A 15,000-nucleotide genomic window follows, 5' to 3' on the forward strand; every position below is an offset into this window, starting at 1 on the left:
ACACACACACACACACACACAAACAAACAACCACAAGCACACAAGCGGCTTGGATTTTATCCCTGGTAGTCAATAAAGGAAAAACCCATCATGTTAGTGCTCAGCATCCCCATCCTCCTTAGTATCCAGCTGCATCAGGGCCCTCCACCATCAGTCTCATCACTATGCTCTGGGCGGAGGGAATCCTTCATGGCTGCCTGCTATAAGAGAGAGAGACACTCTCCAGTTGCTCTTTTAGCCTGATCAAAGGGAGGACAAATCCTGCCTGCAGGTGATTTAAACTGGATGAACCTGCAGGCAGGGTGTATAAATCTATTTCCAATCACCTCATCCAGATGCTGAGTGAACACGCATCACTGGCAGGCTGTCAAATTTGTCTAAATGCAGGTAGATTGAGATCATGTGATTAAACCTGACAAGTTTATTGGCTGTTTGCCAGGTTAGCAGGAGGCTTGCTTCATAGCTTGCATCTCACACTTATTTAAAAGAAAAAACGTGAATAGCTTTTTCACACATACTGTGCTGTACATATACACACACTCACTTATGAACACGTTCAGTCACACCATCCGTAATCACATAACTCTAAATCTTCATGTTTACTCTCTCTAATACTGTAGCTAAGCTGCTGATGCAGAGATGTACTTCTACTGAGCAGTAGCACACTATAATACAGTCTCTCAACAGACCTCTGCTAAAACCAAATGCACACAAGCTCACAATAGCTAACACAAATGATCAACTATTTGTGGATCTCTGGATCTCTGGATCGCTGTGCTTCTCCCAAATTTGATAGATATCTCCTTGGCCCGCGCTACACTAGGTTTCATGATAATCAGACAGGTAGTTTTGCGCAATCCTGCAGACTAACAGACAGACAGACAGGAAGGCAAACAAACTGCGCTGAAAAAAAGAACCTCCTCGGCAAAAGTAAAAACAGACACCTAACCGCTATGGGAGAATGAGAGACACAGCAATGCACAACATATGGTGTCCATGTCTCCCCCCAACCTCCCATCATACTCACATACTCATACTGAAACCCATATGGTCATCCATTCATACGCATACATATGAAAACACACACACACACACACACACACACACACACACACACACACACACACACACACACTTAAAAATTATTAATTATCCTCAGTATATGTATCCACGTCTGCACTTGACACAAATATTGCAGTTACAAACTCTTGGGATAAAAGCTGAGCGCACCAAAATAAAGAATCAGATAAGATGGAATCAATTGGTTGGTTTGCCCAACACAGTTATAGACTCTAATTCCAATTCACTGATGTTGAAGCATTAGAGATCCCCTTTAAAAAATGAATGTGCACATACACTTTGAATGTAATTCACATGGTGTATCTTACATAAGCGTTGTACATATGGAAAGGCACGTTACCAAAATGGCATTCTTGGCACCCGTGCACGTGTGTCTGTGTCCATGTGCTCAGATAGCCACACTAACCAGCCACACATACACACTTTCCCTTTTCCAGAATTGCTACTCTGACACTGACACGTACTCAAAGGTATACACACCCACACTCACTCCAAACTGGCCCTGACTGCATGCGTAAGAGGCATAAGAGGGGTAAGAGGTGTGTGTGTGTGTGTGTGTGTGTGTGTGTGTGTGTGTGTGTGTGTTTATGATTCACAGTTGATCATCAGTGAAACTCTACACATGGTTCTGCAGGAAGGGCAGATCTGCTATTTTAAACACATTGTGTGGGATGGAACTCTCCCACATTCTTCCTCTCCTCTCTTTCTCTCTTGCTCTCTCACTCTATTGCTCTATCTCACGATCCTTCTCTCTCTCTCTCCATCACACCCACTCTCTCGTGCTCTCTCTCTCTCTCTCGCCCACTCTCTGTAGAGTAATTATAGGCAGAGAGAGATCCTCAGAGTGGATGGGGTTTGCAGTGGGCTGGCTGTATTTTAGACATCACCCAGATTGTGTGAGTTTCACAGCCCAACGTGCACAGCCTATAGGCATCACTGCGTTGGGACTTTGGGATTGTCTTAGCCCACACTGTACATTCTCAGAGAATCCTTGTTGTTACCCAGTGTCTTACAATATTCTCAAATGTCATCATGAACGCCCTCAAATTGCTCAGTTTGGAGCCAAAGAGACCTGCACAGCGTTAGTCAATACAATGTTGATACATGGGCATTCAACAATGATTTTAAAGCACAATATCAAGCACAACAGCAGAAGTTCCACCTTCAGTTTTACTGCATGAAGGACTTCAGCAAACCACTTTGGTGCTTCCTACTGTATGTGGATACAATGTTGTTCCAGCGGATATGGGTGTCATAAGAAACATATAAGAAATCTTGTGCCTTAACTGGGAACCTATGAACTAATAATATGCACTGTGTGTAGTACATCAATTAAATAGCAGGAGGATAGCTAGTTGTAAAATGCTAATTCAGGCCCTGCTAGAGAATTAAGGAAGAATTAAGTAGGCACTCGGTATTCTCCAGCAAGCCATTTAGCTGTGATTGATGTCCAGTGAGGGGAATGTAATAAAGCAAGCTTTGGAAAGAACCACTGGCTGCTTTATTGAGCTTCACTCAGGGTGTGCTGTTTGTCCAGTCATTCAGAAACAGACTGGACACTGGTCAGAATTTATCAGCAGGGACTAGCTGGGAGACACACTAAATCCTGTCTTTGATTTCTCTTGTGTGTGTGTGTGTGTGGGTGTGGGTGTGCGTGTGTGTGTGTCTGTCTGTGTGTGTGTGTGTGTGTGTGTATGCCCGTGCTCAGGAGGTGTATGTGGGCTCAGAGACCATCTGCACTGTGGATGGCCTTCACTTCAACAGCACGTATAAGTCCCGTGTCAAAGCCTTCAACGGGAGCGGTGTCGGCCAATACAGCAAGACCCTCGTCATGCAGACCTCTGAAAGTAAGAATGCATACACACACACACACACACACACACACACACACAGACACACACAAACACACACACACACAGACACAAACACACACATACATACATACATACACACATACACATACAGACAGACGGGCATCAAACATACACACACATACTGTATTAGTCAACAAATAAATCAACAAATAAATTCCTCCACAAATTAAACATTCATGTACACACATACATAGTTTACAGTATATGCATACACAGTCACTCATTAACACTCAGACGTGCTTGTACACAAACATTAAAGTCGACCCGCAAAATAGTGTGCATAAATGTGCTTGCTTCTCCATTGACTGCTGCCACTGCTTATCCACAGGGAAGCTTGAGATTGTGCAGTCGGCCTGACGATGCTTCTCTGGAAGCATGGAACTGCAACCGCTCCATTCCCAGCCCAGAGTAGCCTATGCGTAACGCAGCCAAATGGGGTTGTGTGCAAAAGCACAGCCTCTATAGTCGTTCTTAGCTTTAAAGCCAGCGCTACAGACAGTTAACGCTTGCCAAGAATCAGTCATTTCAGTTCATTAGCCACAGCCGATGGTATTCCACGTCTAGCTGACTCGATCCCGAGCTTGTCACTTTGTGCTGCCGCCGCTGTTCTTTTTTCGCAGCAAGACTGCCTTTCTGTGTGCCCGGCCCGCTTATTAAAGTGCAGGATTCAGGCCCCCTGGAGGCGTCAGATTTGAGATGTCAGCCCCCTGGCAGCGTGTCAAATCTGATTATGTGGAGATCTAGATCTAGACTGGCATGGGCTTCTCTGCAGACTCACCGCAAAAGCAGTCGGCAAATAGTTTAAGACGTTCCAATCAGTTTATTTTGATCATTAGTGGCGCTATATATGCTATTATGAGCTATATGAGCTATTTTTCAAATGGCGTGCTCGAGTGTTTTATTAATTTGACACAGTGTATTGGGAGTTCTATAGATGGCAGGTAGCAGGTGCTGTAGCAGGTGTTCTAGTAGGTGATGATGTGCCATGTTTACTAGACTGTATTGAAGTTTGTATAACAGAGAGAAGAGTTAGGAGGCCACTGAGTTGATCCAGCTTCCCTGATGAAATCTGCTTTTTCGAGTTTCTTTCTCTCCTTCCCTCGGCTTCAATGTGTTCTGCTTTCTCTCTCTCTCTCTTCTTTTTTCTTTCTATCATTTATTTTATTTGCTTCCCCATCCCTCCTTCCTTCTTTATCCATTTAATCTTCCCCCTCCTCTATTCCTCCCTCCTGCCCTCTCCCTCCCTCCCTCACTCCCTCACTTTCTCTCTCTTTCTTCCCCCTCTCTCCCTTTCTCTCCTCCCCTCCCTCTCTCTTTCTCTCTCTCTCTCACTCTCTCTCTCTCACTCTCTCTCACCACCTCTCTTCGTTCCTCATCAGCCGGACTCCCCCCATGCGATATTAACTCACTTGCTGCAGGTATGGATGGCTCTCTCTCACACACACACACTAACACACTAACACGCACAGGACACCCTTCATGTTCTTATGAAATGCTCCGTCAACCTATTCACCTGTTTGTTGTATTGTGTGCATGCACCACCATCTCTGACCAGTAGATGGCTCCCATCTTCGTGCATCCTGTTTTGCTCTACTCTCTACAGTAGCAGCATGTCCTTGACCATGAAATAAATAGTATGCATACAACAGTTCAGCAGCTCTCCACAGCTAAAAACACGGCATGTTGCGGATTACCTGTGAGAATAGGAATGCTATTGTTAAAGGTTGGTGCAGGTGTGCTGTGCTGTTGGGATGCAAGCTGCCCACTCACTGAATGACTCATGTTTTTCTATTGCCTGGATTCCCAGTGCATGTGCTTCAAAACATCCAAGAGACATAATTTGTGTGGGAGGGCACATGTGTATGTGTGTGTGTATACATGTGTATGTGTGTAGGTGGTTGTGTGTGTGTGCATGTGTGTGCATGTGTGTGCATGTGCATATGTATGTGTGTGTGTGTGTGTGTGTGTGTGTGTGTGTGTGTGTGTGTGTGTGTGTGTGTGTGTGTGTGTGTGTGTGTGTGTGTGCGTGCGTGTGTGTGTGTGCACGTGCGTGTGAGAGTGTGTGTTTGTCTGTTGCGTGTTTTTTGTTGCTCCCACAAGCTCCCTACCCCAGGCACGTCTTTAGCAGTCTGATGGCATACTCTGACTACTGCAGCAGTGGCTGAGAATTTATGCTGAATACTCTCTTAGTCCCACAGGTTTGGGAATAGCCAGCTAGTCTGAATTCTCAGACAGGCAACCAGGCAACCAGTGTTGAGAAGTCATAGCAATGAAAACAGTTTCTACTTGTGGCCCAATGTGAGGTCTTTCAGAACAAGTTCTCCACAATGAAGCTGAAAATGAACACATTGAAATTAAATTCAATGAGCTTGTTTCAGTTAACTAATGAAAACAAAGGGGACATTGAAAATAAAATAAAAGCTTTGAGGAGGCCAAACAGCTACTTTAGCTTCTCTAAATGCATACTCAATTTGGCCATGAATATCTCAGTGACGTACAGAAAGTTGCTGTTTCAGCCCTTCACAAAGTGCTGGCTAAGGCACAAAGAAATGTGTTTCCTGTAGGTGGCCTGATTTTGAGAGAAATTGTATTGCTCTGTCCTCCAATCCCGGCTAAAACACAGCCTAGAGAATGCGCAGTGAACAAAGCTGCAAGCACCAAGTACCATGCATTTAACCTACTCACAAAACATTCTTGTTGCTTACATTGTATCCTCACCACACTGCCTCCTACGTCATCCATTTATTCATATCATATCCTCTTACTATACATTAAAAATGCGCCAAACATTCAAAGGGTCTCTGGGGAATCCCTTTGTACTAAATGTCCCCTTTTTTCAAAGCATCTAGTCCACTTTGCTAACATCTTTGATCAAAGGGGTCATTCATTCTACATAGCACAGACCCCCACTGGAGAGAAAAGGTGTATGCTCACCGACTGGTCTTGTCATCCATTTGTGGTGTGGGAAAGGGGGATGAAAGGAGATGGGTGGACACGGAGAAACAGCGGGTAGAAAGATGGACCAACAAGGGGTGAAGACAGAAGAGGGAGAACATGGTGATGATGAGAGAAAAGTGAATAAGTGTATAAGAATAAGAGAATAAGTAGCGATGGTACAGTGTGGATGCAAGACGGAGTGGGTATGGCCAGACCTCCAGTGGGGTCTAGTGTCTGAGTGGCGTGTTATCAAAGCTGGCAACTTTTTGGGATTATCTGTTAAAACGGTTAAAGTTTATGCTATTTCGTTTTATGTTTTTGTTTTGTGTGTGTGTGTGTGTGTGTGTGTGTGTGTGTGTGTGTGTGTGCGTGCGAACAGTCGCCTGGTTTGTTTTTGACCCTGCGTCGGCCCACCCGGACATCCTCCTGTCCAACGACAACCTGACAGTGACATGCAACAGCTACGACGACCGGGTCGTCATGGGCAACACGGCCTTCTCGCGCGGCGTACACTACTGGGAGATCACCATCGATCGCTATGACAACCATCCGGACCCGGCGTTCGGCATCGCCCGCGGCGACGTGCTGAAAGACGTGATGCTGGGGAAGGACGACAAGGCCTGGGCCATGTATGTGGACAACAACCGCTCCTGGTTCATGCACAACAACTCACACACCAACAGGTGAGAGAGCAGCACGCACACACACACACACACACACACACACAACGTACACTCTCATACAACACACACTCTCATACAATGCACACAACAACACACACTCTCACATGACACACATTCTTACACACACACTCACACTACACACTCTACACACACAGCACTATTAATCCATACACGCACAACATGCACTCTCATAGAACAGCATACACTCGCATACAACACACACAACACACACTTTCACACGACACACACTCTGACACAACACACACACTCTCACACTACACGCACAACAATATCAACCCTCACAACAACACATTCTTTGATAGCTGTTTGTGGTAGTAGGTGTTTTTTACTCAAATTAGTACCTTTGTCTGAATCAGAGTGTATTTGCATGTTAAAAAGAGAGGTAGTTAGAGGCAAAGAGAGAGAGAGTGAGAATGAATGGAGGAGTGAGAGAGCTGTGTGTGGATTTGTGACCAGGATGTGTGTGTATGTCTCTTTGTTTGTAAGCGAAAGCCAGGTGTTTTCTTTGTCTAAATGATCCACCCTTTCATCAATACCATTGATGTATTGACTCTTTCACTGACCCCGCCCCCCCTCTCATCCATACTCTTTGTCCCCTCTCCCTCTTCATTCCCCCTCCTCCACACATCCCTCTCTTCTCTTCCTCCTCCGCTCACAGGACGGATGGAGGGATAGGCAAAGGGGCCACGGTGGGGGTGCTGTTGGATTTCACGCGAGGGATTCTCATCTTCCTCATCAACGATGAGCAGCAGGGTCCCGTGGCCTTCGAGGGGATGGAGGGGCTCTACTACCCAGCCATCAGCCTCAACCGCAACGTGCAGGTGAGACACACACACACACACACACACACACACACACACACATGCACACACGTGCACACACACACGCATGCACACCACAGATATGCACACAAACATACCTTAAAAGTAATCCACATACACAATAGAAACTAAACAACACATGCAAGGAAGACCCAACGATGCACAGAATGGACCAAAAAGTAACGATGAGAACTATTTGAAACACACACACAGAACTTATGTCACCTCAGACCACACCATTAGAATAGTTCACACTTACTTTCTGAAATGGCACAGTCACATTCATAGTCAAGTAATTCCCAGGGTCAAAGTATGAATATAACAGTGTATGTGTTAGCAATTATGCATTTTACAAGGACACCAATCTGGACTTGTCAACTGCTCATACATAACATGAATATGTATAACATAATGGAAACCAGCCCCCTCATCAATATTCATATAGGATGCTTATAATGATTAAATGTGCCTGAACAGATTTTGACAATTTAGTAGCCACTGAGTGGGGGTTTTTTTCCACTGTGGCTCTACAGCACCACCCACAGCATAAAGTATGGCATTACACTTCAGGAGGTCAGGGGGATTGCATAAAATAGAAAAATTGAAGCACTGTTTTAGCATTTGTTTCTACATTGATGGGCTATATCATTGGTACCAATTAGAATGTAGTTGTTTGTAGGGTTGGAAGGATGGTGTATTACTATATATCCGAACTTGAAAGGAAATCGTCAAAGTAACATGCTGCCATAAGCATATCAATATTGTTCCATTTATTTAAACAGGTTATTATTTGGACATTATTATCTTATTATCTTGATGGTATCAAAATGTTGGATGTACTGTACTTTTAACTGCACCTCATGAGTTTACATCTCTTACTGTTTGTGTGTTTGCTTGTATGTTTGTTCATGTTATGTAGGTGACTCTGCACACTGGGCTACCCATTCCAGACTTCTATACGCCTGGAGAGCCTGACCCCAACGGCTCCGTCTGTTAGAGCCTCTGTGGCACCATCTCACCCCCACCTCCCTGCACCTCCGTCGGGCCTCCTCAATACACACGCCCCTGGCACCCTCCACCCTTTGTGAGTGCGGTGAAGCACACTGAAGCCCTCTCCTCTCTCATCTCTCAGCTGGACTGCATCTCATCAGAGACTCATGGATCGAGGACAGACAGAGAGGGATGTTTTTGAAAAAATGGAAACAACATATGTTTACCCTGCAAACAGCTTTTGTGTGTGTGTGTGTGTGTGTGTGTGTGTGTGTGTGTGTGTGTGTGTGTGTGTGCGCGTGTGTGTGTGTGTTTGTGTGCCTGCCATCATCAACATTTACTGAACAGACAGATAAGAGAGTGTGCAAGAAAGTTACGGCACTTCCCCATCCTTGTTGTAATGCGTTGTGTCATGAGCACAAGTTCTGCTTGGGCTATTCCATTAGCCTACTGCATTACTAGCAAATTAGCATAGAGTGACCACTAGGGGAAATAATACAGCACGTTAGGTGAATTGGCCGCAATAACTCTAGATGGTCTCTGTGCTTTGCTTTGCTCTGCTTGGCTTTGCTTTTGATGGTGTAGCAGCGTCTCTTCTGTCCTTCTTGCCCTTATGTTCGTCTCTTGTTACGAGTGACCACCACACAACCAAAACTGACTCAGGGTCAGTTGCTAAGAGCGACGAGAAGGAAGTGGAGAACTGTTATTGGTGTGAAAGTGTGCTTTCCAACAGTGAAAGGGAGGCTGTGTGTGTGTGGTTTGCATCTGTGTACGTCTCTACTGTCTGAATGTTGGGTGTGTATTCCGTGCTACAAGTCTGTGCCCTTGGGATTTCAACAATAACAGATTATTTTATAGCCATCCAGGGACAAGTCCCTGAATATTATTAATAGTACTTACGTTTCTCCAGAGCATTTATTCCAATTATTCCTATTATATTGATTAATATTATTATAATGGTTCTTAATCGTTAGTGTCACGTTGGCACATGTCTCATGTGGTGCTCATGGTGTCATGCTTTATACCGAATTCCTCCGTTGGTGCCATGGGTAACCATGGGTGTCTCTTGGTTACGGTGCGTAACCGCGGGTGACCCAGTCCTACGTTTTTTTTATACTCGTCCTCTTGAAATACCCCTCTGTAAATTACCTATATGATTCATAGCAGTGTGGAGATACAGTATGCAGTATGAGTCAGTGATGTTTAAAGTGCTTGTTATGGCCTTCACAGCTCTCTGTTTTGTACAAGAACACAAGAAAGCAATGCCCTTCTCTGTTGATGTAGATTTCTATCCCTCAAATGTGGGAATCCCTTCAAATGTGATTATAACAGACCCAACACATTCCTTACCCTACATGTACTGGATGGTATTGAACATAACATACTGTATATGAGTTTACACATACCCAGTAAGCATCCTTTCCAAAGAAAGGCTTAAGTGGTGTCGCAAACTGTTATTTGCTCCCGTTCTCGACACTCAAGTACTCGAGTGAAGTTTAACTTACTTTACATCTGTGGGCTGCTCAACTATAAGGTGCTATCCACACACACACACATACACCACCTCGTGTGCCTCTTCACAGCGAGTACTTTACGTGAACAGTTGAGGAAAGCATGCTGTGATGGCATAAGTGTGGATCGAGAGTTGTATTCCCTTTCAGAACTATGTCTGTGATTTTGATATCACAATGTAAAGCTGAATGATCACAACTGAGATGTCTTAGTGGCATCAAATGGGAGGAATGTTTAGCCATTTTTATGTCATTTGATCCCACTTTGTAGTCCCAAATATAGCTTCAACACAAAACTCCTCAAAGAGAATTCTGAGTAGCTTGAGACTCCTTTCTGTCATCTATGTGGTTCGGATCGTTTGAACTGAGCTAGTAAGCACTTGCTACCCTCACACATGACTGAGCTATGGCCTGGTTTCATAACATTGAGGCTTCTGAATTGGAATGAGAAGGAACCCCATCACTCACCCCTACCCCAGACCAAACTCAATTAGGGCATCCCAGACAAAGAGCTCTGTTTATAATTCAGGGCACACTAGCCAGTGTACACGGGTGTTATTTTACCAACACACAATCTGGTGTGGACTATGGACACAGAATAGTTCTACTAGCTCATCACTACACCTCAACTGCAGGCCTCCTCCATAATGTCTTGGTGTGGATCCTCTATGGGATCTGTGTTCTATTCCTGTTACATGACATTAAACTCGCCTTGAGACTGCTGCCTCCAAAATTCTTAAATCTGAGCCGCCAAAATGCAAAGCTTTCTGTAGGCTATAGAAGACTACCTGTTTAATTTCAAGCATAGATGTCTGCAAAGCAAATATTCTTATAAAACAGGTATAAGGCAGTATTGTGGTATTTAATACTAAAGATAACACAGTCTAATGAAGTATTACACTGTGCAGCTGCTAGATTTGAAATGAGAAAATAAATTAACAATATGTGTGTGATTTACCACAGGAGAACAATGACTCTGCTCTGGGTGTTTCATTTGCCAAGTGCACAAAATGTACAATTACACAGAGTCTATTTTGTGATGTCAGCTCAAGTATGAGTGTATTTACGCTGAAGCAAAACAATGGAAGAACACCTATGGTTGTAATTGTATAGTTGGCCGCTCGATATGACATGGGTCACAGACGGAGGAATGACAGTTGCTGAGTAATCCAAAACATGGTCTCTCAGCTCGAAAGCCATGCTACTGGATGCTATGTGCTCCTGCTGTCTAGCGAATGATGTACAGTACAGTAGAGTATAGAGATGTTTGGTTGCTGTCGTCAACTGTTTTATTTATGAATTTACTAAAGTGAACGTAAAGAATGACATATTGTTATGTGGTTTATTATTATTATTCTGATCATTATTATTACTATTATTATTATTATTATTATTATTATTATTATTCGATGTTTGTATTATAAACTGTATCAAGCACTTGGTGTTTTCTGTAACTGCAACTAGGCTACTCAATAAAATAAAGTCTGTGTTATCACCAAAGTGCACTGAGTAAAGTTTATTAAAACCTCACATTTTGGTACACGCCTACCATGAAAGGCCTGTCTCAGCTACCAATAAGAAGATGGAGGAGGAGACGCCCGATGTAGCAATCTTTCGCACTGTATAAAGCACACTTCACAAAACCGTAACACAGGTCCTACAGAAAGAAGAAGACTTCGCACCATGGCGGCCCCACTCACTGACCAGGAAAAACGCAAACAGATTAGTATCAGAGGAATCGTCGGAGTAGAGAACGTTGCGGAGATCAAGAAAGGATTCAATCGGCACCTGCATTTCACTTTGGTGAAAGACAGAAATGTAGCCACTCCAAGAGACTACTATTTCGCTCTGGCGCACACTGTGCGCGACCACCTGGTCGGTAGATGGATCCGAACTCAACAGTTTTACTACGAAACAGACCCAAAGGTGAGTGTCCAAACCCGGAAGAATCGGTGACAGGTTCAGTGTGACATTGGACACGCTCGACAACAAATATGTGATGCATACATGCATGTTTAATGAAAAGGCGCACGTAACAAGTCATTCATTTTCATAAAACAGAGCAGCACAGTTCTGCAGACTACGTGCAGTTGCTCAATCGGGTCACGCCCACTTTGCAATGCACTGCAGGGGCAAGAAGACAAGTAGGAAGTTACTGAAATGTGGACAAACTGTCCCACACCAGAACAACGTGACAAAACATGTATATAATCTATTGCATTAATAATAATTTCATCCTTTTTATGGATATTGGTCGTTGTCATTAATTTTATTGACATTAAGATGTGTCATCTGTCAAGGAAGTGCTGTTGAAGGAGATGTCCCTGGGCCATGTCTAACCTGTCTGCTATTTTTGTGCTTAGCGGGTTTATTACCTGTCACTGGAGTTCTATATGGGCCGAGCACTGCAGAATACCATGATCAACCTGGGGCTGCAGAACGCCTGCGATGAGTCTATCTATCAGGTGAGCCACACTCGCAGGCAGAGGAGACCTTTCAGTTCAGTGTGTGTGTGTGAGTGTGTGTGCGTGAGAGAGAGAGAGAGAGTGAGAGTGAGTAAGTGAGTGAGTGAGTAAGTGAGAGAGAATTGCAGAGTGACAGTACACACTCTATGGACTTGCCAATGAGTTGCATCACTTGGTATGTGTTAACGTCTGTGAAAATGTCCTCTTACCTCAGATTTTGCTCAACCTGTGTGTGCATGCACCATACACCACATACACCATACACCATCTCGCTCTCTCTCTCTCACACACACACACACACACACACACACACACACACACACACACACACACACACACACACACACTATCAGGTCAGGTATCAGGTTACTGGTTATCGTCAAGGAATCAGCCTGACCATTGTTAATATGCCGTTACTGAATGCATGCTCACTTTTCTACCTGTCTTTTTCAGTCTGCAAGTTTAGACAGTCTTTCCTGTTCTTTCCTGGAATGATACCATACATGTCTTACAGGTGTATGATATATAGGCATCCTTGAATAATGTAATGAATATGTGTCTATTTGAAGGCAGTTTTACTGGACACAACTAGCCGTCCAGAGCTTTTGGTATTTGCACAATTGCACCTTTGTACTTTGAAATCCCCTCAGAGCACAAGCAAAGAACTTGTGCAGGTGTTTTCAAATTGAATAAAAAATCGAAAGCTTTATTGACACAATATTACATTGCATTGCAGAATTGTGTACAGCAAAGTTAAGTTGAATTATACAACTTGTCTTGTCTTTTCTCTTTTTTTCTTTATTCTATCTTTTCCTTATCTCTCTCTCTGTGTCTCTTTCTCTCCCACACTCCACACCTCTAGTTGGGTTTGGATATGGAGGACCTGGAGGAGATGGAGGAGGATGCAGGTCTGGGGAACGGGGGCCTGGGTCGACTGGCAGGTCAGTAATCTGTTATTCTATATTTTTAAGTGAGGCTCCATACAGTTGTAGTGCAGTAGCTCTGTTCTAGGACTGTAGGAAAATCACGGTCCGGTCGAAATGTACTAATGGAAAACTACAAACCACCTTGCCATGGCATGCTAGGACGGGAAATACAAAGAACTCTCTCACACTCTCTCTCTTTCTCACTCACACACACCCACACCCACAGATATATATATACACACACACACACACACACACACACACACACACACACACACATGCAACCATCTACTTCCCTTGGGTAGAGTTGTGCAGTCTAAACCACAGCATAGAAATGTCTAAATATGGTTATTGCCATTAACAGTCTCGAATGTAACAATGCTTCTTCCCAACATGCCTGTGAACCACAAACATTTTAGTTATAGGGACACTCTCTAGGGCTGCACAAGTATCGCAATTTTAACCAATGCAAATATCTAATCATAAAATCTTTTTGTCACATTTCTATTCATAAATATTGTTATTATAAGTTATATTTATATTCATGTCATCCTCATTGTGTGACAGACAGTGAAGCTCACCAATCAGGAGTGCTGTGCTTCTCATGCACTAGGCATGTTCACCAATCAAAAGTGGCAGAACTTAAAGAGACATTTGGCATATTGAAATTAATCTTAACACTGACGTTCAAAAGTCATATCGCGGATCGATATAGCAAATTGCATATTTTCCTCAAATAACATAGCCTTAACCCTGTCTTGTAATTCAGCCTGGTAACTTGCAGTGGACTTCTGTTCATCTACGAGAAGTATCATTTAGTGATATCAGAAATATCAGACTGGGGTTCAATGCAATGTGATATGGCCTTTTCTTTCATACAGCTTGCTTCCTTGACTCAATGGCTACTCTGGGCTTGGCTGCATATGGGTATGGCATTCGCTATGAGTATGGAATCTTCAACCAGAGGATCAAAGATGGCTGGCAGGTGAGGTCAGACTGCAATATACAGTAGGTAACACATATGTAAGAAAACTCACACACAAACACACATAGTTGGTGTGCTGGTTTGTCTTCAGTGCTGTTGCATCAATCGATCTAATTGATTCTAGGCAGTTCAAATATAGTAACACAAACACCATTACAAGTTATTTTGTGTTGAATATAATATATGATATGCACTTAAGTACTGTACGGAAGCTGCAAACATTCACAAACCTTTTGTATGCACATAAAGCTGTTTCTTATATGGCAGCCAATACAAAAAGATAAAAATCACTCAAAAGTCCAACTTTATGCCAGATTGTCAAAAGTATTTGAGGAATTTCCACTGTGGTGTGTTGGAAGCCTCTTCCTCTGATAAGCACAGTGTCAAGGTCCCATGAGTCCGCAGTATGGCAGGAAGTAGGTCATCAGTGACTTTAGCACTGGGAACCAATCAGTAAGCACGTAGCAGTGCCTGACCAAAGAGTGGCTCTGAACTTGCGAGTGGTGTTTGTGTTTTAGTGATAAGGTTGGAGGTTATTTTTGTACTCACCCACTATGGGTCTGTCCTACGTATTTGCAGTGCAAACTGTATGGTAGTGTAAACATGCTCTTTGGGATTCTACTCATACTCACAAGTTGATTATTCACTGACAGCCACTGAACTGTGTAGTGTACTAGTATACTGTGAATGTAACGTGTGATGTGGTC

General features: G+C 43.6%; 2 protein-coding genes across 3 annotated transcripts in view; both read left to right on the top strand.

The window, feature by feature from the left end:
• trim9 (tripartite motif containing 9) overlaps positions 1-11,411 on the top strand; it is a 43,868-nt gene extending 32,457 nt beyond the window's left edge. Inside the window, exons 7-11 of one of the 2 annotated variants that reach the window (XM_062523320.1) lie at positions 2,789-2,927; positions 4,334-4,372; positions 6,271-6,574; positions 7,254-7,416; positions 8,336-11,411. In XM_062523320.1, the coding sequence (XP_062379304.1) occupies positions 2,789-2,927; positions 4,334-4,372; positions 6,271-6,574; positions 7,254-7,416; positions 8,336-8,413 (723 nt within the window). In that variant the 3' untranslated portion in view covers positions 8,414-11,411. The remainder of the gene's footprint in view (positions 1-2,788; positions 2,928-4,333; positions 4,373-6,270; positions 6,575-7,253; positions 7,417-8,335) is intronic. The other variant, XM_062523321.1, reaches the window with a different exon arrangement.
• Positions 11,412-11,572: 161 nt separating this feature from the next.
• The window catches only part of pygl (phosphorylase, glycogen, liver), a 13,032-nt gene continuing 9,604 nt past the window's right edge, over positions 11,573-15,000 (top strand). Inside the window, exons 1-4 of the mRNA XM_062523787.1 lie at positions 11,573-11,843; positions 12,281-12,382; positions 13,245-13,323; positions 14,190-14,293. Of these exons, the coding sequence (XP_062379771.1) occupies positions 11,601-11,843; positions 12,281-12,382; positions 13,245-13,323; positions 14,190-14,293 (528 nt within the window). The 5' untranslated portion in view covers positions 11,573-11,600. The remainder of the gene's footprint in view (positions 11,844-12,280; positions 12,383-13,244; positions 13,324-14,189; positions 14,294-15,000) is intronic.

The sequence above is a fragment of the Sardina pilchardus genome, chromosome 20 (genome assembly GCF_963854185.1).
Source record: "Sardina pilchardus chromosome 20, fSarPil1.1, whole genome shotgun sequence".
NCBI lineage: Eukaryota > Metazoa > Chordata > Actinopteri > Clupeiformes > Clupeidae > Sardina > Sardina pilchardus.